The sequence below is a fragment of the Perissodus microlepis genome, chromosome 19, assembly GCF_051167445.1.
Source record: "Perissodus microlepis isolate ML-2025 ecotype Zambia chromosome 19, ASM5116744v1, whole genome shotgun sequence".
Classification (NCBI taxonomy): domain Eukaryota; kingdom Metazoa; phylum Chordata; class Actinopteri; order Cichliformes; family Cichlidae; genus Perissodus; species Perissodus microlepis.
The window spans coordinates 12,968,142-12,995,302 of NC_140479.1; the positions used below are offsets into that span (position 1 = coordinate 12,968,142).

General features: G+C 41.6%; 1 protein-coding gene across 4 annotated transcripts in view; it reads right to left on the minus strand.

Moving 5' to 3' along the window:
* Positions 1-27,161, minus strand: part of alk (ALK receptor tyrosine kinase) — a 419,315-nt gene that overhangs the window by 12,528 nt on the left and 379,626 nt on the right. For all 4 annotated transcript variants that reach the window (XM_084914796.1, XM_084914794.1, XM_084914793.1 and 1 more), the window contains exons 12-24: positions 24,721-24,886; positions 23,179-23,326; positions 18,382-18,492; positions 17,012-17,153; positions 14,951-15,118; positions 14,430-14,522; positions 9,511-9,669; positions 7,761-7,874; positions 5,357-5,543; positions 4,542-4,632; positions 3,531-3,595; positions 3,312-3,441; positions 1,717-1,814 (exon numbers count right to left, since the gene is read on the minus strand). In XM_084914796.1, the coding sequence (XP_084770922.1) occupies positions 1,717-1,814; positions 3,312-3,441; positions 3,531-3,595; positions 4,542-4,632; positions 5,357-5,543; positions 7,761-7,874; positions 9,511-9,669; positions 14,430-14,522; positions 14,951-15,118; positions 17,012-17,153; positions 18,382-18,492; positions 23,179-23,326; positions 24,721-24,886 (1,672 nt within the window). The remainder of the gene's footprint in view (positions 1-1,716; positions 1,815-3,311; positions 3,442-3,530; positions 3,596-4,541; positions 4,633-5,356; positions 5,544-7,760; positions 7,875-9,510; positions 9,670-14,429; positions 14,523-14,950; positions 15,119-17,011; positions 17,154-18,381; positions 18,493-23,178; positions 23,327-24,720; positions 24,887-27,161) is intronic.

Consider the following 27,161-nt stretch of genomic DNA (forward strand, 5'->3'; position numbering starts at 1 on the left):
CGTGTGCACACAGAGTCATGAGGTGCTATTACTAAATCCAACTTGCTTTGTTTAATGGCTTGGAAGAATTCATGGAAATGATTTGCTTTTGCTTGTAGGCGAGGAAGAGTCTTGAAATGCAGCATACTGCTGTGACACACTGTGGTCTAAAAGCTTAAGGGAAGGACACAGATGTGTTGTACATGCAGCACAGCGATATGAGAGGAGACTGTTGTTAAAATATTATTAACCGGCCTTATAATGTGAACCTTATTTACAGTAAATTTTCACTGCAGCTTAAAGACCCATTTCATAGCAGCACTTACAGAACAATACGCGTTAGCCTATTTTAACACCTGCAGTTGCACGAAACTGCCCAACTCCTCAGTACAGTGATAATTTTCAGGTGGCTACAATTGCCAGGCTGCTTGTAAAATGAAATAACCAAAGAGCAACACTGCACCATCCACTAGCCATAAAATGGAAATAAGCAGAGAAACACACATAAGCTGGAGAAAGTCATTCTCAGATAACATCAACCCTGTGATTTAACCTCTTGGTGAACATAACAGCTCTTCATCCAACCCAGTAAGCCCCGAGAGAAAGCTGCTTTCTTTTTTTGGAGTAGCAGCCTATTTCACTCACATGCCCTTTACTTACCCCCAAGAAAACACGCTTCTATAAAAATGAAATTAGCCTCAAGGACAGCGTTGGGGGGACTTTTATTACAGGTTTAAAGGCAGAGAATCAGGTTGAATAGAAGATCACGAGGCTCCGGAGAAGAGTCGGCCATTAGGTGGATTGATGGAGCTTTACTGTACCGCGGTGGGGCAAACAAGGTTTAATAGACCTCGTCTGTCATTGGCCAATCCCTGGGAAGTCAAAGGCAGAACTCAGGAAAGGTGGATGTGCTTTAATTGTCCTGATTTGATTGCAGAATCTATTTTGACCTTTTCTCGTATTAACACGTACTTGACTTTCCTCGTGCGCGTCCACGAAGGAGATTTTTGTAAGTCGGGTTCAAGAGAGGGCTTTTAAAAATTCTTTAGCCACATCATATGGTTCACCAGCCACTGCGAATATGAGCATAGAAGGGGCATACTCTTGACTTGCGCCTCGGATACAGAGCGGAAAAAGGCAAGCCGGCTAGCCCATCTGCCTGCTCCGATACTAAACTCATCACTTGTCCTTTCTGCTATCTCAGGGAAGGCAAAAGGCATACTCAGTCCATATGTTCTGCTTGGACAGATGCAGTCAGTTCATTATTCTGAGTAGATGCTAGATGAAGGCAGGGAACTCTGTTTGTTTGAATGCACATTTGCATTCCATATTTATACAGTGGCCTGCATACCCATATGTTCTGCATATTGTTCATCTGCCAAGGCAAAAAGCCGAGGCGGGGGTTTGTGATAGGTGCCGTTTGTTTGGCTGTCAGCTAGATCACGCACAAAAACCCCACCAAGACGAATTTCATGAAACTTGGCGGCCGGGGGAAAAGAGGGATACATTAAATTTTGATGCAGATCTGAAAACACTTTCTTTTAAATTGTGAAATACCGTACTGACCTCAGTGAATGAGCTCCCCGAATATGTCAGTCTGATCGGTTTTGCTAGGGAGACTAGAGAACCACTGAGTTCACTGTATTCTTTCATAATAATATGCTCCATTTATTTTTGCCAACGCAAATTTGTTTTTGCATAAGTGTATGCAAAATGTGCAGCCATCTGCTGAGGTACCTGTGTATAAACTGGTTCTCCTCAAGATACTGGCAGCCCTTAGCGATGTCTCTGGCCACATTGAGGAGGTCCACCATGGTCAGGCTGGATGGTTGATCCTGATTAAACAGAGAAGAGACAGAGAAAAAAAACAAAAAAATTGAATCTGGGGCTGAATCAGGAATAGTATCTTTAAGAGTTAATGAGCACTATATTTTTATGACAACAATCCCTCTTTAGCTCGTTGCTACAAACTTACCATTCTGGTTCAACCTCACAGTAAAAAAAAACCCTCTAATAACACAGCAAAAGAGACTAATGGACACTGCCCATCACAGATTTATCTGTATTGGCATATGGATTGTCAGAAATGCGCCGAGATTATATAAATTACTCATCAGCCACTTTGTTCGTTAGTTGTGGCAGACAGGCTGGCCTGAGTATTTCAGAAACTGCTGATCTGCTGGGATTAACCCTCACAGCCGTTTCTGGGGTTTATAGAGACTGCTCCGAAAAAGAGAAAATATCTAGTGAGCTGCAGTTCTCTAGGTGAAAATGTCTTGTTGATGCCAGAGGTCAGAGGAGAATGAGCAGACTGCTTCGAGCTGATAGGACGGCAAGAATCTTCTCCAAGAACTATTTGTTACAACCAAGGTAGAAGAAGATGCAGAAGTAAATCTCTGAAAACACAACATGTCAAACCTTGAAGCAGATTGGCCACAGCAGAAAACCCTGTGTGCCACTCCTGTCAGCTAAGGACAGAAAACTGAGCCTACAGTTTAATTACCATTGCTTTTTTTAGTCTGGAAATGTGTTCACACTGACAAGTACCCAGTTGCTGTACTTTAATAACAGCCAAAAACAGTAAAATACTTGCACAAATCAATGAAATCTTGGCCAACAGTGTAAAGTGAGGCTACATCAACAGAACTAATGGCAATGCTGACACTAGCTAGCTTACAACAAAATATTTTCTTCTTTCAGACACTGAAATTACAGCTGTTGTGACATTGTTTGTTGTATACAGGTGTTACGTTTTCACTCAGTGTAGAAGAAATGTGTATTAGATGAGCGGTACCGAGTGCAGCGTTCACTATTGGACGTTGCAGCTTGGTGTGTTCAACTTAGCTACCCCGTCAAACTTCAAGAAGTACACATATAAGTGTTTAGTTTATATAGAGTCCAAAGTGACATGATAACGATGTTAGAGTTAAGTGGCTGCAGAGCCAGTTTGGAGATTAAAACAAGAGAATAAATGCTGCATTTCATCAGGTGAGCATGAATATAAGACCGAATCAATGCACTGTGTCATGTGATGTTTAGGCGCTTAACGCATACAGTAGTACATTTGTGCATCTCACCCTCCTGAGACCCAGAGTCCTCACAAAGGAGCTTCATTCTGCTCAATAAAATGTTTTAGACTTTGTTAACAATTATGAACTTTTTGTATTATCCTTTAAAATAAACCCACATCCACTATTAAAAAAATACTGTCTGTTCACAGATGATGCTTAGTTTTTACTGTTATCAGGCTCAATCAATCCCAAACTGGGGGCTGGGTCTCAGGAGAATAAAGTGATATGTTCACTTGAGTGGCAAGCAGCAGTGTGTCTCACCAGCCGGGGTCTGGTCTCCCTCAGGAAAGTCTTGAGGTCCCCTCCAGCCATCAGCTCGAGCAGGATGAACCGAGGCATAGCCTGCAGACTTACTCCTATACAGCGCACAATGTTCTGGTGGTTGAACTTGCTGCAGCGACACAGCAGAGAAACACAAGTCAGGTTTCTGCTGGTGCTGTATGACAGACTGAATTTTCTTAATGCTTAAATAGCTCCTACCTGATGATTAGAGCCTCCATGAGGAAGTCCAATTCATCCTGCTCAGAACAAACCTCCGGAAGAGTCTAGTTTAAATGGAAACCAAATCTCAGTGCAACAAATGGTAATAAGCAAGCTGTAATTGGCTTCAAATGAAATTGCAGTTCTTTGTGTGGCACTTAAGGCTTCAAGCTTTACAGCTAAAATAAACCTTTTTGCAGACGGGCACAAAAACTGCTTTGGTCTCTAGAACCACTTCCCTCCCATCACGACGCCTGGGGAGAACTCCTTTTTTAAAATAACAAACCTGTTTTATCTGTATAAAGGCTAAAGGTTGGAATTATTAGTGGCCTGGACATTGTGAGCGACAAGCGGGTTCTGATTAAGCCGCTACCAGTCTGCTAGGCTTCACCTCAGCTAATTGGAGTCATTGAACTGGACCTCTCGACTGCGTTTGTGCCGTTGGTGCCTTTTGGAGCATTTTTAATGTAATTATCACACAAATAATATGGCTCACTGTGCGGTTAAGAGACCATCCAAGAAGAATGTGCTCCAGCTTTGGCAAGTGAAATTCTAATATTTCATTAGTCTGTTAGCGCTAATTAGCAGCAATCTGTGTATGATTATGCAACCATCTATTAATGCATATTGCTTACCAGGCTCACTGTGTCAGCTAACAATTTAGCATGACACCCTCTCGTCCAAAAATACTTTGTTTTGGTCCAAAACAAACTATAATGCTACAAATTGTCGCTTTAGAATGGAGCTTTATAAACCAGCTGGTGGTGTCCCAATGGGTATATCCATCTTTTATAAAAAGTCTGTGGTAATAAGTGTTGCATACAGTATTTATGATATTTTGTATCTTGAGCTGAATGATGCTGAATGTGGGGCAGAGAAAATAACTGTTACAGTTGTTCTGTTACAAAGCTTTTAACTGAGTTTCAAAACAAGTCTTCAACTCCGCCGGAGAAACGGCGCACACACATCCATCACATGTAACCCCACTATTACTCTTGCGTCATGACTCACCTTGACTGCAACTTGCAGTGGACTTGGTTCACCTGGTATCCCCACTGCAAGACCTTCATAGACCTCACCAAAAGCACCGTGACCTAGACCCCTGCAAACAAACAAACACATAACAACTAGTTTTAGAGAGAAAGATTTAAACAAGAACAGTGCTGACACCTCTAAACTAAAGACGCTTGAACAAGGCAGCAGAAAGACACATCCTAAATAAACCTTTTGTCCAAACATCGATTACCTGAGGAGCTAAGCACCAGGTAAACGAGTGGGAGTCATGTAGTAAATCAAAAAGAGTGACTTCTTTCAAACACGGTGGTTGAGATGCTAGTCAGTATTCTAATTTAGTGGTCTGACAGCGTTTCAGCCCACAAAGAAAAACAACTCTTTATCCTGTTGCAGCAGTGAATTTTAAAATGAAAATGCTGCTTTATAGTTTCCATTTTTTTCCTTTTTTTAAAAAGTTGTTTCAGTTGACGTGACTCTCGCATAACTAGCTGAAATAGATGTGTCATGAAAGTAAAAAAAAAAAAAAGAAAACTATTAATATCAAATGATTAAAAACCTCAAATGATGAACTGGCAAACTATAAACACAGAGACAAGATCATTCTGGAAAAAAATGATTTTTCAGAAGCTCGGATCCCTGCGGTGAACACCGTGAGACGTCACACTACTAATGTTGTTTCCTCTCACACCATTCTGCATTTTTGAGTCTAACATAAGTGGATTTCCACAACTATTTTGTAGGACTGACATCTTCAGTAATTGCACATCAGCCCATCCCTGCCCCACAGTAATGAGATTACTTGAATCTTTTACCTGGTGAGAGAAATGTTTCGCCTTGGCACTTCCTTCAGGTCGTTGACCGAGGCCGTTTTGCCAGCGAAGCAGTAGTTGGGGTTGTAGTCTGTCATGATGGTGGAGGCCCGCAGCTTACTGAGCTTGCAGTCTGGACTCTGCAGCTCCAGCTGAATGGACTGCAGCTCTGTGTGTTTACGCCGATACACTGGTGACATGAAAATAAAAGAGGAGTTTTGTTCCACTACTGAGATATCGACATCATAATAACATTAATAAAAAAATAAATAAATAAAAAAACATAAGTCCTTTTTGTAAAAAATTACTACTGGGAGCCAAAGCTCACAAAGCGGAAAGCTTTTCCAGTTATTACGTCTCCAAAGAACACAAAGCTGTACAGCACCAGTCACTTAGATAAAGCCCACTGTGTCCCTGAGCATCCATTCCTTTCTATCCGATCTGAGATTTGTCCAAAATATCAGAAAGAGCATGTTTCAGATTTAAAGTTTTTCATCCACTGTACATGTGCACCTGTTAGATACATCAACACATATAAAGTGCATAAACAACAATGGGCCCAGAGCGTAAGACCCAAAGAGCTCACATCTTTTCCCTCAATATTGCAAATGCATCCACCTCATTGAGAACAGCATGAAGTATGAAAACTCAGCTCTTTGTTTCTCACACACCCACACACAGCAAACTTCACACTTTTTAGTGCTAGAAGCCTCAACCTGGACTGTGAACATAGTAGCTTCAGGGACAATCATTTGTGTGTGTGCTTATGTGTGTGTAGGGGAGTTATTTATTTACCAAGTGCTGTCTAATGTACGAGTGTTGTCAGCTGCTGGCTAAGCAGCCATCCATCATTAGCGTGTTTCATTCATCAGAGAGGTTGTCCCACACCTCGTCTGCCCCTGCCTCGTCCACTAATGTGCGTTCAAGAGTGTAGGTGGGAGTCTGAAAATATGCGTCAGCCTGCAAGTGATGGCTCAATGAGCGTATACTGTATGTCTGGCGGTAATAGTCTGAAAGCAGGTGTGCAGAGGGATATTTGTGATGGCTACGAGGCTCACCTCCCATTCTGAAAAGAGCCTGCTAAGGGCCATTTAAGATGGGCCAGGGACCACTGGAGAAGTTTCATACAGAGTGAAAATGTGTTTATTTCAAAATGTATAACAAACAAGAAAAAAGAGTGATCATAAAAACATCTCAAATGAAAAAAGAAATCATGTCGGGTTTACATTTGGCTTTAAGCTTGTATCCGTGAACCTCTGAACCGTATCCACCATGTAGTGAGAACAAATTCATGGCGTACAACCCTGTGGCTTGCTAACTTGAGGTGCCGACCTCAGGCTTAGACACTATAGAGGAGAGGAACAATATGGCTTATTATCAGTGCTCGCCAAACCGTGCATCTCAAATAGTACTAGGGTGCATTAGTGCCTATGGAATTGGCAGCTTGCTCATCTGGAAAGGCACAACCAATGCTGAAGGCATCAATAAGAGGAAAACACAAGTCTGCTCCCATCCAGACTTGATCAGGGAAGACCTTAATATTTCAGCAAGACAATGCTAAACAGCACAGTGCATCTATTCCAACAGCATGGGTTTATAGCACAATTGCCCAGTTGCTGAACTGGCTTTCCTGCAGCCCCTGAAAACATTTGGATCATCATGAAATAAAAAATGCAACAAAGACGAACAGGACTATTGCACAGCTAGAATTCTCTATCAGAAAAGAATGGGAGAACATTTCTCTCCCAAAAGTCCAACAGCTGCTCTCCTTAGTTCCCACATGTTTATGGCCTGTTGTTAAAAGAAGAGGGGATGTTACCATGGTAAACATGTCCCTGTAGCAACTTTTTTAAGACATGTTGCTGCCATTAACTTTGCATGTTCTACTGTAAATAAAATATGGGTTTATTAGATTTGCAGTTTGTTTTTATGCACATTTTGCACAGAGTCCCAGTGTTTTCTGGAACCCCAACCCTCTCTCACAATCTCCTAATAAAATCTACAATATTTAATAGAGTATGTTGCGTTGTGGTACGACTGCGTATAACTTGTTCGGTGATTGGGCAAGTCAAGTGTTAAAAATCACAGTGCTCATTACAGAGCAAAACACTTTATGTATAGCAGGAAGTACCGAATGAGTGAACAAGGGAATACACCTCCTGAAATTAGTCTCAAATTAATTATGTTGTGTCGTCCTCCACCTACAAACCCCGAGCTGCAAAGCTGAGGAAGGGAGGAAAAAGTGCAATGAGAATAAAACGAGTGCAGACACTTGCTGATCCAGGCTTTTGCAGATCATGTCAATTTTCATTGTAAAAATTCTGTAAATTATCAAGCAGAATAATGTCGGCTGTTGCTGATACCAAATAATAATATTAGTTGCTGACAAAGATGTGTCAACACTTACTTATCATGACTCCGGACACAGCCAGCAGGAGGGCAGCAATGAGCGCCGAGGTGCCCACAGACAGACCCAGCGCCAGGTGCGAGAGAGATGGCTGCGGAGGCTGCTGGGACACTTCTGGGGAAACAACGGTGTCATACAGTTGTTATCTTCCCCCAGAGGAGTATTAACATTCACTTCACCACACTGATCCCCGACTTAATTAATGATGTGAAAGCGATGACACAACAGAGCTTAGGAGCGGCGACGGACACTGCATGTCAATTCCTTTTTTCTGTGCGGAGGGGAGATCGTTTCGCTCGTCTAAGCCGAGAAACAAATCTGAACACCGAGAGAGACCATATTGAGATTGTGACCTTTTTACGACCTAGCATCACAGAATTATCTACCACTTGTCATTACAAAGAACACATTTGCAAATCATCGGTTGAGGAGACAGTCTAGGTCATTAAGATATTATTGAGACGGTAAAAGCCCTGTTATTTTGCTTGAAATTATAAAGTGACACTCTGCCATATTAATTCATTTCAGATCTACATTCATAAACGTGTTATCTGCCTGAGATTACAAATCATAATTGAGGAGGCAATTCTGGGTCTGTAGGGGTTTGTCTACACCGGCTTGTTAATTCAATTCAATTCAATTTTATTTATATAGCGCCAAATCACAACAAAAGTCGCCTCAAGGCGCTTCATAGATACAGAGAAAAACCCAACAATCATATGACCCCCTATGAGCAAGCACTTTGGCGACAGTGGGAAGGAAAAACTCCCTTTTAACAGGAAGAAACCTCCGGCAGAACCAGGCTCAGGGAGGGGCGGCCATCTGCTGCGACCGGTTGGGGTGAGAGAAGGAAGACAGGATAAAAGACATGCTGTGGAAGAGAGACAGAGGTTAATAACAGATATGATTCAATGCAGAGAGGTCTATTAATACATAGTGAGTGAGAAAGGTGACTGGAAAGGAAAAACTCAATGCATCATGGGAATCCCCCGGCAGCCTACGTCTATTGCAGCATAACTAAGGGAGGATTCAGGGTCACCTGGTCCAGCCCTAACTATATGCTTTAGCAAAAAGGAAAGTTTTAAGCCTAATCTTAAAAGTAGAGATAGTGTCTGTCTCCCGAATCCAAACTGGAAGCTGGTTCCACAGAAGAGGGGCCTGAAAACTGAAGGCTCTGCCTTGTTAGAGTTTAACCCAAGAAGAACGCAGTTTTCAGACATTTCTGAAAGCTGATTTTTAGTCGATGGGCCTAATGGGCAAAGCTAGCTCCATGAAGGCTCATTAAGCCCATTATGAAACACATTCACAATCCATAGTCTAATGTCACCACATCAGTACCGAGGTGAAACCTTTTATCCTACATCCTTGACATCCTGAGATAAAGAGCTTTTATCTGACTGCAGCGCCGACAGTGAAACGACAGGACAGGAATCCACACGGCTATTACTGCTATGGTTACATTCATTTTCAGTGAGAGGTTAGCTTATCCTACTTATTGATAATTATTACGAATGATTGAAGCGCTATTAAAAAACATTTTCCCTGATAAAGATTCAATAAAGTACAGAGCCTTCCAGGCTTAATTACTTTTGTGGATTAATTCATTATCTGTTCTCAGCCTATTACAGGTACAATTACATTCAGCTCATTTGCGTGTTCAGATCATTTCATACGTTTGCATGGAACAGATAGAATTAGTCTGTGGTTCTTCATTACTTGGGCTCCACTACTGTTATCTTCTGTGTCAGACCTGTGGCGTTGATGCAGGAAACTTCATCCGGTGCCAGGGTGAGGCCTTCATCACAAAAGCAGATTGTGGAATCGATGTCTATCTCGTGACATTCATTGCTCTCACAGTGGCTGCAGTTCTGCACCGGGCTGATGATCACCTCGCCATCCCCCTCCATACCTGTAGGCATCCACGCACACACACAGACACAAAAACACGGCAGAGCAGAGGTTTCTAAAGCGAACGGGATTTGATTAGATGGCTCTAGGATGTTCTCTGGTTAAATGAGCCAAAGTTCAATAACGCTCCTGATGTAATTTACAGGAAATAGTCCTGATTAAAGGATCTATGGAAAAAAAAGAAAGAAAAACTTCCCAAGGTTTCACTCTCTATGCCATCGTGATCCAGCATATGGTATCCTCACTCACAGAAAGAAAGGAGATCACCCGCATTTTAACTGTGTAAGCGGTAAATAAAAACAGAAGATGGTGACCTGCAAATCAAATAACGCTTATATTAAAAGGTAAACATCAAATACTGAAAGAGAAATTTGACTGGGTTTGGAACATCATGGTGTAAATTTGAAAAACATTGGATAAGGCGTCATATCTCATTCATGATTCCTTCAAGTTTCCCAATTTTTAGTTATTTTTAATTAAACATATAGTTTAAATAGTTTCCAAATTGCTCTATTCTGTTTGTATTTACATCTTATAACATGAAACACGGTTGCAGCAATAATAAAAATAAAAATACTGGTTGCCATAAGTTCAAAATCCTCAGTGACTTCCTTCTTGAGTTTCAGAAGATTTTCAGAAAACCTGACCTCTGACTTTGACCCCGAGTTCAAGGTCGAACTTGTCTGAGATTTTAGTACGGTATCAATTTGACAACCCTGTGTTGCCTCATTCTCAAATTCACAACCTTGGGTGTTGAAAATACCCCTTCAGCTGATATATATGTATGTATATGTATGTGCCAAATGTTGCAGAGCTTTAAGGATGAAAGTTTAAATTTATCTAAGCTCAAAGACAGCCATCCACTTTGACTGTCAATGAAACAGCTTGTTGTGGAAATGCTCCAAACACACACACACACACTCCTGCAAAGACTAACATTAGTTTGTTAAGGCTAACCCAGCGAGAGCTCATTATGTTAACTTGGTGCTCGTTGGTGGGCGGCTGTCGCTACGGAAATACATTTGTTTGATTGATTGAGTTGTTGTCTCTAATTTGGTAGCCAGAAATTTATATATATTTAAAAAGGTTTTCTGCAGAAAAATGATCATATTCATATTACTCTTATCTACGTGCATTTACTATCTGGCCAGTTCAAACTGCTGTAGAGCAGTTTATAGAGGCAGGTGGGTTGCTTTTGTTGCGTGGGGAACTGGGAGCTTGCAGATTTCCATTACAGCCCAGCCTTGCCTAAAATAGATGAATTCAGTGATCGTGAATGGAGGTTTGAATAATCAGAAAAAAAGATCTTCTGGCTAGAAGAAAAATCCGCAACCTCTCTGCCCTCCATAGCCCGAAAGCTTATAGCCACAAAGACTTTTAAAAGAGATTTTTTACAACGTTATTTATTTTATTTCAGATTTGGGGAAACCAGTTGTCTTGATTGTGAACTACAGCAAGCAGGGACAAGGCGGTGCAGCACAGATTAGTTATTGGTTGTGAAATTCTGTACTGTTTAGTAAGCAAAGCAAATGCATTCATCTGTAGAATCTATTTTCTCTCATCATTCTGTTTTCAGCTTTATACGTACAAATACATAAATCTAACACAAAAACACAGAGACGGCTCTGAGGAGGAATACAAATGTGCCGAGAACAGCTGCTGATTGCATACTAATATCAAGGCGTGTTGTGGCTCTTTAGACACAGGCGTGCTAAGTGCTCCTTCATGTTCGTGAAGTGAAGATGGTAAATGGACTGGTTCTTATATAGCGCTTTTCCACTCATCTGAGCACTCAAAGCGCTTTACACAACTTGTGCATTCACCCATTCACACCCATTCGCACAAGCACATCTTTCTAAGTGCTTCATAGGTAACATTCACACACATTCATACTCCGATGGATGCATCGGAGAGCAATTTGGGGTTAGTATCTTGCCCAAGGATATTTGGCATGTAGACTAGGGGAAGCTAGGAATCGAACCACCAACCTTCCAATCAGTGGATGACCTGCTCTACCACCTGAGCTACAACCACCCACAAGATGGTGATGATTATTGTTACAAACATTTCTAAGACATCCTGTTGGCACACCTGACTTATATTCTAATAATATAATATTCAAATAAAAATACCTTTATGTGCTGTGCTGCAGTTGTTTCACTATCAACGCTAGACAAGAATCCTGATAAAGAGGAGTGATTTTTCTCCTCAAAAGCTTCTTGAATAATGATTTGCTTAGTCTCTTACCATACCCATGAAAAACTGGGCACTCTCTTACACACCGGTGCATCGACAGAGACTCATTTATATACTCCTGGCTTCTAATAACATTCACGCTCTCCTCGGTGCTTCCCTGCATCTAGCGGCCAGCTGTGCAACACTATCTGTATTACAAAGGATTTGAAGCAGTATGCCGTATTCGGTGGATTAGGAATCCGTATTGCAAACTGTTGCCTCTGTCAATATTACCAAAATTATTTTTGATCCTTTTTAGGTCTGTCAGTGCACACAGCAGGGCGATCCTGCATTACCCACTGTTTTTGTTTGAGCTCAAGAATCTCCCAGTGCAGCTCAAAGGAAATTGATGCCGTAGAGATTTGTGATTACGACTTACAGCAATGCCCTTAAACCTGACCTTTACTCGGATGATATTCCTTTTAGTTATCACATTACAGATATTACAATAAGCCATTTGTGTATTTTGATAAGAATTCATGCCTTTCGGGGGATTACCCAGCTGCAATTTACATCACCTTCTCTCTGTGAATCTATACAACACTTCTGCTGCAGTGGTTTCAGAAAGTGAACAGTTCAAAACTCATATGGATGGCTATAAATGCCTGTTTAATTGCATTAACTGTCACATAGGGTAACATCTCATTTGTTATAATACTGCCAAAGTGCAGCTATAGCTATCTGGTACATCCTGAAAAATGTGGCAAGTAGACACTGAAGGACAAAATATGAAACAAAGTGTGAAGATGCAGACAAAATGATGAGGATTAGAGGATTTTTCCAGCAACCTTTCTTGGACACTCAGTTGTAGCTTAGGTGTGTATATATATGGATATAAAGTGTCAAAGTAGCAGTGCAGCCGTCCCCAACCCCCGGGCCACGGACTGGTACCGGGCCACGAGTCGTTTGGTACTGGGCCGCGACAGTTGAAGCTTGGGTGTGAAATTTATGGTTTTCAGGGTTTTTATCGTTAACTCTGTTTCCCTGGGTCTTTTCCCGTGTTGTAGTTGTGCGTCTTATTTTGAAAGAAATATTTATGCGTTACCATAGCGACCAGAGAGTATTAAGGAGCAGAGAGGAGGATGTTACTCTCAACGTTGTAGGTGCATTTCAGGGGGACGCTGCTAATAAAGTTACACAGTTACACAGTGAATTCGTGTTTATTATTATATTTACAAAATATCACAGTTTTTGTCTTGGTCGTATCATTTTGTTTTGTTGTATTTATCCTCCACATTTTAAAGGCCGGTCTGTGAAAATATTGTCTGCCATTAAACCGGTCCGTGGAGCAAAAAAGTCTGGGGACCGCTGGTCTAGTGCAAACTGGATACATAAAAGCCTATCAGCTGAGCCATGAGGGTTGATTCTGAGAGCAGCTGATGTGCGCTGGATTACATCTCTAATGGTGCATTACAATTTGGAATTTTGCTGAAATTTCCTTCTGTACTTACAAAGCGTCAGAAATACAGAAGACTGAAAATGACAGATTTTTGGTTTTAAAACTGACGTTTTCTGTGCGGTTTAATCAAACAAAATTTTGCTTTTTTATTAAGGAAATTAATTTCCTTGATTTACTTGAAAGGTTTTGACAAATTGAGACGCTCCATTGTCACAAGTGACATTACTGCAAAAGAAATAGATGAATCTGAGTCAAAACCTTTTTTTTTTTTTCTAAATGGGAAATGTGCCCTTGTTAACACTTGGTTTTAAAATGTGCCAGAATTTTGAATCTCCATTGAGACACAAAGTGATGCTGTCACTCAGACTTCACGCCGAGGTGGTTTCAGGCACTTTGGACTGCATATCTTTTGTGGTGCAAAAGCAATCATGTATTGTTCCTCTTCAGGAAAACATGTCATTAATGCAGTACACGGTGTTTCTATTTACCTTTTTTTTTTTCCTTTTTAGCAAAGACTTTTCCACAGATGCCTCAGCTGCCCAACAAACACATAAATGGCGTATTTCTCTATAAAACTGAGCAAAGATAAAGTCTTGGGTGATGTATAGACATGTATAGATGTTTACACAGTCAGGCTGTACTTCACTTCATACCAGGTTCAAAAAACCAAGAAAAATCTAGCAGTGATGGATCAACAGGTTTCAACTAGATTAATTTACAGATCGGTTTATTGTCTCCATCTGGAGGCACGTTAATCAATAAAGTGTTTAAAGTGAATGCTCCAGAGTGTCCCTTTATGGAACAGCTGTCCACATCTGCAGTGTTATTTTTTAGAGGCACTTTTTTTTTTTATTTCGCTGAGTGAAGCATCCCGATCTCCTCTTGCTCTACACACCTCTACAAGATTCTTCTGCTTATTCTGCTGAAAACAATCTCAATGTACCATGAAAAAAAAACTAATTTAAAATGTCAATTGCAAAAACAGTTTTCTCATCATTCTGTGAAGTACAAACACATTAACTCTCACCTACAGACACTACAAAGGCATCAAATGCTGCATGCTAATATGCTGATGATAGGTGCTGACTACTGACTAGCCTGGCTATATCTGAAACACCTGGCATTACCTTTAAGGGGGTGGATGAAGGGTTCTCCCTTGAAGAAGGACGAGCCATCCTCACCATCATGTTTAGGGTTATTATCTGCGGAGGTGTTACCACCTGGAAAACAAGGGAGGCAAAGAAATCATTGCAATCAACACATTTTGAATACCATCCATATAAAAACTAAAGGATGGGACAAAAACAAAGGTTTTCTGTTAGTCAGACTTCCTCTGAATTTTTAAATATCAGCTTAAAGTGCTTTAAAAACTATACTTAATACAAGAAGATACATATGCTACATATATATTGTATATGAGGAAACTCTGATCCAGATCAATTTGCAGTCGATTGAGCAGTAAGAGGAAGAGGACATGCAGCTGTCTCTGGGATTGGGTCTGATCCCTGATCTGTATGAACTCTGCCATCCTGTCACAGTCACTATAAAAACACAGATGGCCCTACAAGATTCACATTTGGCTCGTACCTGACAGCTCAAGGCAATTTATTTATTAAAACCTTTTTCTGTGAAATCTTCTCAAACTGACCTCTGTAGCCTCCGCCGCCGCCGCCGGACATACAGCCACCTCCGCCACCTCCAAAGCCACCACGGGTCTGCCAGAACTTTTGACAGGCTTGCCCTCCCTGTCCCCCGAGCACCGGCGGTTTGCCGCCCTGGCTGACAGGAGCGCTGTCATTCCAACCTCCTCCTCCACCTGTCGCCAAACACAACACACATTTGATAATGACAGGGAGAAAGTGCAGCGTGTGTAGCAGTGACATGTAGTGAATAAGACTGAGTTTGTGAAAGAGACAAATTATATTAAAGTACTTTTGCATGTCTACAGGCAAAGAAGACAAGATGCATACCAAGTAGAGATGGATACATTGATCAGCCACAAAACTAAAACCACTGACAAGTGAAGCGAATAACATTGATCATCTCGTTACAGTGCAGCGTTCTGCTAGGACACCTTGGGTCATGGATGTTACTTTGACACGTGCAACCCAAATCTTGCATTGGCAGCTAACGAGATCAGCTGCTTTTGCCAGCAGGATATTGCATCACAAAAACTGCCCAAGGCGTTGACCCTGACTCCAAATTCAGCAGATCCCAAAATTCTCCAAGATTCAGCCATAACACGACAGATCTACCAGGGTCCCACAAACAAGAGAAACCACTGTGAAGTAACTCTAGTTAACATGAGCATTTTGACACATTATTTAACAGGTAGATTTGACTGCAAAACCACGGACACAGCAAGATCATACTTAACTAGCCATGCCCCAAAGCAGTGGTGTCAAACTCAGTTTTGCTAAGGGTGATACTGGGAAGTTGCGATCATATTAAGTAAATGCAAAACCCTCCAAAATATCATAGATTATAATGTTTTTCTGTGTATTACACACGCGTATAGACTTTAGTAGCCTTACTAAGACTTTAGTAAGGTTGTCTAGCCATCATATAGTTTATTCAAGCACTACTATTATTATTTCAGGAATTTCTTAAAGGCCATGACAACCCAATGGTTATATGGGCGTCTTTAAAATATAAAAGTTAAGATCTTTGATCGTGTAGTTTATATGTACAATAAAGCGTTTTCTTTGCGGTGTAGCAAATTAAACACCTTTTATTTGGGAAGCAAAGGTTGCTGGTTCAATTCTGGGCCGCATCAGGAATCAAATGTTCTGCAGGAATCATTTGTGACAAGGAAGCAGATAAAAGTTGCAATTTGCAACCAAAGGAGACACCCCCTGCTGGCCATTAGAAAAAGTGCTGGTTTATGGCAGTTCTGCATTGGTTTCATATACTGGATTCCAGTTTATGGCCCTAGCCTGCAATCCAAAGGACTGGAAAGACAGTCTGGATTTTATGAGTCAGGATACCCGCAGAGGTCGCATGTCTATATGCCAAAGAATCAGAGCTGATGCGAGCACTAGAGGGAGGACATAATTATGCAGGTGGCTTAAATGTTGTGGCCAATCGGCATACAGTATGTACATACACATCAATCACTAACCCATTAGTTATAACAGCTGACAACAGACAATTTTATTTTAAATTTTTCCCCCAAAACCTGAGGTACAAAAAACCAACCCCAAAATCCCAGCGTCCCAGCAGCCTCCACACACAGCTAACATTTCATTTTTTTATTCACAGAGTTTCCTCAAACTGAAACCTTGGGCTTTGAGAAGATTTAAACATCAACACCTTATATGCTTTTCGGCTGCTCCTTGAAGCACATGATTAATGAAACCTGCAGCGAGTGTGGATGTGACGTTACACCAGCAGAGCGGAGCGTGCGGTTCTGCCCAGCAAACTCGGAGGCGAGTCGTGAGGAGGGCTGCGCCGGTTTGTTTTTGTTATAACACAAATGCTGGTACACAGAGGTGGGAAGTAAACACCTTCAGGATAAACTGGTGTGTTTCCGAGGACGGGCAGACATGCAAATAAACACTTCCACTGTCAAAGCCCAATTGTAAACTTTATTATTTTGCATGCACGCAGAAGAAAACAGAACAGACACAGCCTGGCTCATCCTAGAGCGAGGAAAGATAAGCCATACACACTGCATTACTCACTTACATCAAAGCTGTGTGTAGCATACCTGCAGCGTATGACTTCCCATTGCGTCCAGGTTGGCTAGGGTCATAGTCCATTTGCTCCTGCTGGGTCTCTGATTGGCTGCTGTATCCCCGGCCACCTCCCCCAGCAGCGATGATGAGAGGGATGTACACTTCTCTGTCCACCTGGGTCAGTATTGATAACAGTTACTTTATGTAGTGGCACAGGATTTGCTCTTCAAAGGCGTGGTTATGTTTTTTGGGAAATTCGCCTTCATTCTCGTGTGTGTATGGTTCACAAACACGAGAATCGCAGCTGGTTGACCTGGGAAATCCACCGCAGCTTATGCTCACTGGACAAGGTACCTCTCATTTGTTTAATCTATACAAACTGATGAGCCTCAAAGTGAGAATCAAGGAACCAGCAGCAAACCAAAAGAGTGTTTTTGTACAGAGTAAACTAATTAGAGTTCATTTATTGAGCTTTAGCGGTGGAGGCAGGAGGTTTTTGTTACCTCCTCTGTTCCCTCTGGTTCCAAGCTGTCGTTCACAAGAGCAAAGTCCATCATTATCATTATACAGCAACTGAAATATCTCCCCAAGCTGAATGCTAGACTTCCTTTCTCTTGTTTGCTTATTTATTTATTTTTATTGTCTGAAAACATTCTGATGTACTATTCAAAAACAAGGCTTCCGGTGCAATCATAATCCTTTCAGCAGCTTTGAGAGGTTTTTCTTCCTGACACTTTGTACAATAAATACACAATTCTAAATCCAACCTGAAGGTCTTTTGTGATTATATATCAAATTTTTTTCTGAGTTGAAAACAGGCCTTCGCTTTGAGCTTAGATTACACACACATTTTTTTGTCCACAAGATGCTGCGCTTTTGACTCTTGGCAAGAAAGCAAATAAGCGTATTTTGCCTGCTTGGTTTTAAGGAGACTGGCCTACTGGTCAAATCATCTGTTCAGTGATGAGAGTAAACACATGGATAGGAAGACCTGTGTCCTAGATTGGGGTGCTGGCTCTTTAAAATTATAATCTTTGATATACTGAGCAGCAGGCCAATAAAAATACCTCAATGCCAGGAATCAGATGAATGCTGCAGTGACCTGAATGTACTATTAAAATGATATTTATTGATTTTACTGGCCGATCAATTTTGCTGGCTAAATGTTCAAAGACAGCATAACAGAACGTGAAGCTCCAGGACTTTAAAGTACACATTTCAACAAAAGCATGATAAACAAAGAGAAAAACATCTATAATGGCTCAAAATGGTACAATCAGTAAATCCCTTTGTTGCACATAGTTTTTACTCGACTATCAATGAAATCAATGTCTGTATAAATGAGCAGTTGCTAAAAATAAAATTTCTGAGCACATCATCATCCCCTTCAGCTCCTTCTTACTTTGAATACATACGTAGCCCCTCCACCGCCTCCTCCCCCTCCTTTCACTTGTGTTTTGTTCACCATTGGGCCGCTCTGTTCCAGACATATCTTATTCAGCATGCCGTTAGACTGCGGGGAGAGACACAGAGAGAGAAACATGTCAGTTTGCCACAGAATTGCCTTCGTGGATGTCGGCCGCGTATGAAAAGGCTGAGCGGTTGCCAGACCGCAGCTGTTGTGAGTCTGAGGATTATAATGGTGTGCAAATAGCAAACAGAAATATTCACATGCACACAGGAATTGAAAAGCACCAATGCTCCCCTCGCAAGACTATTTGAAAGTGACTCACATGTTTACTCATCCCATGCTGACTGTATAAAAATAATCTTGTGACACAGTTGATAATGGTGCCGGCTCTAGGGTTGTTATAAAAAAATAATCACGCAATACCAGTGTATTTATCATAATATTTTTTAACATTTTTGCTTGTTGTTTGTCATATTTGCTTTTAAGTATGATTTGTTCTTCTTTCAACTGCTCCCTCTAGGGCTCGCCACAGCAGATCTCATCATATCCTCAGCATCCTCCTCTGTCACACCAACCCTTTGCATGTCCTCCTTCACTACATCCACAGGTCTCCCTCTCTTCCTCCTACCTGGCAGCTCCATCTTTAACAGTCTTTGTCCGGTTTATCACATGTCCAAACCAGCCTTGCCTCTCTAACTTTGTCTCCAAACTGCTCACCCTGAGCTGTCCCTTTCATTTATAATCCTTCATTTTCAATCCTGGTCACTTCCAGTTAAAATCTTGGCATCTTCCACTCAGCTCCAACTCAGTCTTTTTGTTAGTGCCAAGATCTCCAGACCATACATCATAGCAGGCCTCACTGTCATTTTGCAAGCCTTTCCCCTCACTCTTGCTCTGATTCTCCTGCAATTTTATTCATGTTTACTGCAGGCTGAGTAAGTTTGAATAATTAGACATTTCCTCTTAAAGGCGTGTGAAAAACTTTTAAAGAACAGCCCATTAATTATTTGGTTTACAGCCGATTTATCACGTTACCCATTAAAGACAGCCTCTCAGTCAGCATGGTGTTGTTTCACTCTTTCTCAGCCCCCTTGAAAAAAATGAACCTGGATGTTTTGTTGGCAAATAATGTCAGAGGCAGGGACTTTGCCCCGACCGAGACCCTGTGAATTGATGTGTCTCCCTGGTGTGCGCTATGATGCTGAACTGCCTGGAGCGAGTCCCACTTTAAGAGTGAGAGGGCATAGGTTTACCTCACTCGCTCTGTCTGAGTCTCATACAAACGCTCACAGTCGCTCATCGCTCTCTCTCAGCTCCCTCCATCTGTCTCAGGCAACACTCTTGAAGGCTGTCTGAAACGGAGGAAGGGGCGGGACTTTTGTGACTGTGACTGACAAGTAGACGGGGTCGAAAGGAGTGCATTCAAATGTTCTTGGGAAAGTCTTCCTCACTATTCCTTCCCTCTCAGCCATTTCTGCCTGTGCAGCTTCTCACTTTAAGTTAACTTTGTGTTTTAGAGAGAATGAGAACAGAAGGCTGGAGGTGTGTGTGTGTGTGTGTGTGTGTGGCGCAGCAAGAAAAAGACATAGTGAATAATTCTAAAGGCGAGGGACATATCATGGTTTAAATCTTATCTTGCTGACAGGTCTTTTTCGGTTAATTTGGGCAACTTCTCATCTTCCTCGGTACCTGTACGCTGTGGTGTGCCTCAAGGATCTGTATTAGGCCCTATTCTCTTTTCGCTATATCTGCTCCCTCTTGGGGCAATTTTTGAGAAGTATAATATTGCCTTTCATTGCTATGCTGATGATATACAGATTTATTTTGAGATTACTGACGATCTTGCTATGTCTTTTCACTATTTTCGTGAATGCATGCGTGAGGTTAAAGGTTGGTTCAAGAGTAATTCTCTTGTCCTGAACGAAAAGAAAACGGAGATCGTGGTGTTTGATAGTAAAATCCCCCGCGACCAACTGTGTGCTGCTCTGATGCCTTTTGCTAGCTCTCCTTCTGATTATGCCAGTAATTTGGGCATACTACTGGATAGCTCGCTTAAATTTGACAAGCAAGTGTCTGCTGTTGTGAGGTCTAGTTTTAATCAGCTGCGCCTCATTTCTAAGGCTAAGCGCTATATTCCGCACATTGACCTGGAAAAACTCATTCACGCATTCGTGACTTCCAGGTTGGACTACTGCAACTCTCTTTACATTGGCCTTTCCTCCACCCTTCTCGTTAGATTGCAGACTGTCCAGAATGCGGCGGCACGCCTTTTGACAGGTAGCAGGAAGTTTTCTTCCATCACTCCTGTTCTTGCTGGCTTGCACTGGCTTCCAATTAAATACCGTATTCAATTTAAAATATTACTTTTCACCTACAAAACCATTAATAACTTGGCGCCGAGCTACCTCAATGAGCTTCTCAGGTTACACACTCCTGTCAGAGCACTTAGATCTGCTACCCAAATTCTTCTGGAGCAACCTCGTTCTCGGCTGAAGTCTCGTGGTGACCGCGCGTTTGCTGTAGCTGCCCCGGTCTTATGGAACAACCTTCCTGTTGCTATCCGGACGTCTGACTCTATGCCACTGTTTAAATCACGGCTGAAGACTTATTTGTTTAATCTTGCCTTTCCACCTAGTTAACACTTGGTGTGCGTTGTACATTTTTATCCGTTATGCTTGTGAACTACTTTTATATCTTATGATTGTCAAGGTTTTTATAATTGATACGTGCCAGGTCCTTTCTCTTTTCCCTCCCATCTCCCTTTTCCTATTTTATTTTTGTCAAGCACCTTGGTATACCCTTGGTTTTTTAGTGTGCTTTATAAATAAAGTTTATTATTATTATTATCATTTCCGTCACATAAGGGAAAGCCAGGTGTGAGAAAACACTGTTCTGCAGCACAAATCACTTTCTGCACGACCCTTTGGAGAGAGCTGCTGCCTCTCGCTGTCAGAACTGGGGGAAAATAAGAGAAACCTTAAATGACTTCAGTTTCACTTTGGAACAGCCAAGTCTCTCTCAGTGCTGTCTGTACAGAGCACTTCAGAGAGCACTGTGTTAAAAACTAATAACTGGATGACAGTGGTGAGGACCCGCGGTTGCAAGGCTAGACAGGCTGCCTCGAGAGAGCAAAGCCACAAAACTCAAACAGGCACTTGGGCAGCCTCATGTCCAGCTAGTGTAAACTATCTGAGATACACGAGGTTCTCTTGCAACCCTGTTTCCAAGTTGCTTAATGCTAAAAAAAGAAGAAAAGACTTGGTGGAAAATCTCACATTTAAAAAGATTATTAAGTAACATTATTGGGTAAAGCCTGTGGGGGAAAATACAAACAGTAAAAATAATGAAGAATATTGTTTAGTGACTTCTTCATTTATGGTGAAATTTTGAAAAAGCTCTATAGGCAAAGCTGAAACCCAGTACTGGCTCCACTGTACAGTCAAAATCACTCTGTAGGGAATCATCAATGCTGCGTTCTGCAGTCTAAAAGACGTTAGGGACCATCCACCTTGTTGTTTGCTCATAGTTCAAAAGCACCAACCCTCGGTCATATCAGACAGGGTGGCAAATTTATGCACGCTGCATGGGATAACTTAAACATCTCTGAAAGCTCATTAATTAATGCTGAACAAAATATGACAGTTTTGGAGCAACGTATGCTGTAATACTTTTAAGGGAAGGCCTGGTTTAATTCAGCAACTACCAGAAAAAAGGACATGTGTGCACTATTTTAGGTTTTGTGGATTTGAGAGCCACTTTTGACACTGTCAACCATGACTTGCTCACTCTAGACACTGTGCAGGAGTCGTTTGTCTCTTAACTGTTTAAATCTTGTATTACACAGCTGAATTTCTCAGTTAATGTCGGAAAATACTTTTGATCATGTAAACATTTTGAATGTAGTGTATCATCAATCTTTAGAAAGTCATTTATTTTAGGGGTTTTTGTGACACGCTGGTTTTAAATGTGCTCTATAAATAAAGATTTGGGATCCTGACCTGCTGAATGGCTAAAATCCCATATCAATTAAGAATAAAAGAAAAGCTACAAGACATTGTTACATGAAAAATAATGCAACACAGTAGCAAACCTTACCCTTTCCAAACTTTTAGAAGGCATGTTGCTTCCAATTAATCCAAAATGAGGGCATATTGAAAAAGAAAAACTCCGTAACATCACATTATTTCCTCCACTACTTTGGAAATGTGTATGCATGTCAAACACACCAGATTATGCAACGTTTTTAAACATTACTGGGTAGATGGATGCATCTGAGTCTGGCTAAAGTGAGCCTGAGAGACACGGCGGGGCCATCACTGCAAGCTTGGAGCAGAAAGTTGAACAGTTTTTGGAGGCCATGAATTGTCTGGGTTTCCAAAGTCAGACCTCAGCGTACTTGAGGAAGGCTGCAGGGAGTTCATGATCTTGTTTTTTGGCTAATGTGTAATGTGAGAATATGTTAGTCTCACTACGGTGTGGACAGCAATATCATTCGAGCAAATTTAGAATCAACTTCAATCTTCTTACACTGACACAGTTTGGGCAATATTGGGGATCGTAGAAGGCTGCTGTATGTATTTGTGTGTCCATAAAAAAGAAATGTTGGGACTCCTCATCCATAAAGCTGATTCATTGCAGCATTTACAGCTATTTTACTCTCATTTTTTAAGTTTATCTTGCTTTTATGACACGCTGTAGACTACAGAGCCCCAGATGCAACAGTATTCCTATTTACTGCGCGATAGCTGACTTACGAAACTGCCGTGAATTATTGTAAAGACGACTCACATTGGGGCAGGCATCCTCTCCTCGTTGTCCTACAAGGATGTAAAGCAGTTCTCCTTTGTTCAGCAGGAGGTCTCCTGTCATGTAGGCACCGTGCGACCTGCTTGTTGTCAAGACACTTCTCCCGCCAGCGGCGCCATAGACGGTGACCCTGGAATTTAATGAACATAAATGAATAACACAAAAAGTCATTAACAGGAAAATGACTAACGAGACAAGTGTTTTTTTTATTTCTATTTGTGTGAAACAAGCGGCATGAAAAATATTGTGAGTTGCAGTACAAAAATATTGTGAGGCTGAGTCCTTGTGCATTCCTCCTGCGAGTTGGTGAGTGCACAACAAGTAACAGCCAAAATTCATTTGGATACACTAAAACACACTCACTCTGGGTGTTTTTAATAAAAACCATTTGACCTACTGTGGCACATTACACTGAGGGAAAAACCATACAGAACCCAGACTGCACGGGACACACAAGCACACATGCAAACACACACCTATGTATCGGAGAACACTCATTTCAAATGCTCCAGTTTTCTTGCCAGACAAATAAAAAACAACTTGATTGGTTTTTGGGAGCACTGCGATATTTTTCTTCCCTGGTGGTCGAGCTTGATCGGGAGACAGAACATTGCCCAGTGCTCAGTAGCAGCTACCTCAGCTGTTTGCCTAATGACTTGTGGGAGATGCAGAGCGCATATTCATCTCTGTGGCCGTCTGTCAGCTTCATTTAAGCGCTTTGGCAGCTGGGCCAGGCTGCATCAAGAACAATTGTACAGTTTTGAGGAGACAGAAGGTGCTTTCTAAAACTCTGGACATGTGTTCAGGGCGTCCGGTCTGTGCTGTTAGTCAGGTATTTTAAGACATGGAGGTTTTGGCTGAGCTTAGCGGTGTGTGTGCGTTTGCTTTTGTGCTGATGTGGGAGGCTTGCAGCTTTCAGAGAAATTTTTGTTCCAAGTCAAATCTAAGTTAAACGGCTCATGTTGTCATGAGTGCCCACAGGAGGGATATTGATCCCTGGAAAAAAAAAAAACAGGCTTTGGATATTGCAGCATTAATCTTGGAGCAGTGTGCGGCAAGGGGTCAAGGTGCTAAAGCTGATTGCTGAGCTATTTTGAAGGCTTAAAGGCTACCAACGAAGAAGCGGAGGTGGGTGTTTTTGGATTTTAGAGTCAGGTGTAAAGTGAATCACGCCATTTAGCTGCCATTACTCCAGCCTCTGCTCCTTCCTGCAAGAATCTGATAGCAATATTTCACTGCTTGCTCTGCTGCACTGAGGAGCAAAGGTGGGCGTGAGGAAGAGCCGGCATTGGAAAAATGTGAATTGCATAGAGTGCTGATGTCTAAGAAAGATAGGTTAAGTGTGTACTGTATACAGAATGTGTTGAGCTCTCAGAAGCACACATACCTAATGACTTCACAGTGAGACCCTTCAGAAAAAGATAAAATTATTCCAGAGTGGGTGTTGAGTGGAAATTCAGTGTTCAAATGGCTAGCTCTGGTGTTTGTGTGCTCTGAGGCTTTATAGGCTGGCAACTGTCCTACCTGTAGGAGCCGGTTTCTGGGACCCGCCACATTTGAATGCCTTTGAATGGCCCCCGGGTTCCAACTGTCACGTTGACATTGCTGTTCCTGTAGGAGTTTAGGCACTGAGTGGGAGTTGGACCTTCAGGGCCCACAGCCCCACAGGTATGAAAAATCCATTTTTTGGCTGCACATGAAGAAAAGGGAATTAAAGGAAAACATTTAGTACTTTGCAGAGCTTAGCAGTAGAGGCACATACTCTGTGTTCAGTCAGGCATGCAGCTAAGCAAAGTTAAAGATGAAGAGGCTGAAATTACAGTTCTATTTGTCTAACATTCATTCCACTTCAACATTCCTCACTGCTCCACTTTCACTTCAATAAATCCAAATATAAAGATATGTAAATTATTGGAGCTTCTCATATGAGATGCTACTATCGTCACATTCGCAACAGCAGCAGGGGACTTGGTTGACGGGATCACAGGTGACAAACATTTCTCCTCATTTTCCATGTAATCCCATGTGTCTGCGCTAATTGGAGATCTTCTCACTGTAATTAGCATGAGATTAGTCTTGTCAGATGGACAGAGAAGGACTTAACGCTGCAGGACTAAATCCTTACTTAAGGCTTGTGAACACAGAGCGGTGAGGTAGACACCAGGGAACCTTTCTCTCTCTCTCTCCCTGAGACTACTTCTAATTCATTTCACAGCAGGGTTGATTATTGAAAATGTGACACTGGCTAAAGTGAAAGTCATTTCTAAGGAAGGATGAGTTGCATGTTGGCTTTCATAACCTCAAAATGGATGCTCAGTGTGAATGTAATTAGACTTGGGGGATATTACGTATACAGAAAGAGCGCTTTGAAGTCATTTATTATCGTGTGCTGGACGCAAAGGCCACCAGAGGGCAGTCTCTACAGGTAGAAGATTAAATTGAGCTCAGTGAGCTGTGAAACAAACCAAATGCAAAGTTTTTTCCCCTTAATAGAGCTGTGTGGAATATTTGGCTCTCGCCATTTGAAACTCTTTGTATTGGATATCCACAGTTTTTCCAGTGTCTGCTGAAGGAACCATGAGGAACCACTTGTACACTCACCAGCCACTTTATTAGGTACACCTCTTCAACTATTTGTTAATACAATTATTTAAAATCAGCAAATCACGTGGAAGCAGTTCTTTTTTTTTGCATGCAGACATGGTCAAGATGACACGCTGAAGTTCAAATCAGGCGTCAGAATGAGGAAAAAAGGTGATTTAAGTGACTTTGCTGAGGATTTCGAAAACTGCTGATCCACTGGGATGTTCCCATGAAACCATCTCTGGAGTTTATAGAGAATGGTCTGAAAAAGAGGAGCAGATGTCTGGGCGCAAATGCCTTGCAGATGTCAGGGGTAAGAAGAGAACGGCCAAACTGCTTCAAACTAGGAAGGCAACAGTAACTCAAATGACCACTAGTTAATAACAAAGCATGAGGAAGAGCATTCTGGTGTGAAGCAAATAGGCTATAGCAGCAAAAGACCACTTCTGTAAGCCAAGAATCTGAAACTAAGACTACAATTTGCACCTAAGCTTTGACAAGCTTGAACATCAAAATTTAAAAAGATGGTGAAGTCAAAAACATTCACCTTTCAAAGCCAGAGGGCCATGGTGGAGGGCTATATCCATTTTTAATAAATAGTCTATAGTTGGACATTAATACATTTACAATACATAAAACAAACTACTAACTCTGATGCAAGATAGTGACAGTAATGGTTAAGTCATTTAATCTCTCACAGCAGTAGACAATAACTTCTACTGCCACAAGGTCAGCTCTTTAAATAAAACTAAAACACAGATAGTGTCATATACCAACAACCTAGTAGAAAGGAAGGTATGAAAACATGAATACCACCCAAGCCTACCTGGAATGCTGCTTATACTTGTCTATGAACGGTCTAAAAACAGATAACAGTAACACATTTATTAAATATCAGGAGGATAAACAGGAAAGAGAAGACAAGACAAGTTTCAGAAGTGTGACTTAAAGCCACGATGCTCTCACTAACACCTTCTGCTGTTCAAGTTCCCTGCTGTGTACTACCTATTGCAGATGAAGCCCTAGAATTGACATCCCAATATTTACCAGCATCTCTCTCTAAACTCCAGTCTCTCTGACTGAGCAGAAACTGCAGGAAGCTGTTGTTATGAGCGACTGTGTACCTGTTTGTCTGTGAACAAGCAATGTGTGAGTACACACCGATTTCTGATCAGTTATTATAAAGTGTTACAGTAAGAAACAGAGTTCTTCCAGACATGATAATTTGACTTAGTCTTTAAAACATTAATCCAGATGACCTCTTTTTGCCCCTGCCACTTCAAACTGTGGCTATTTTTACTGATGAAACCTTGCCCAGACTGAATGGTGAGCATCGCATTAGTCAGCCTGGTTCTCATGAGTGGTTCGGTCCAAGGCCAACG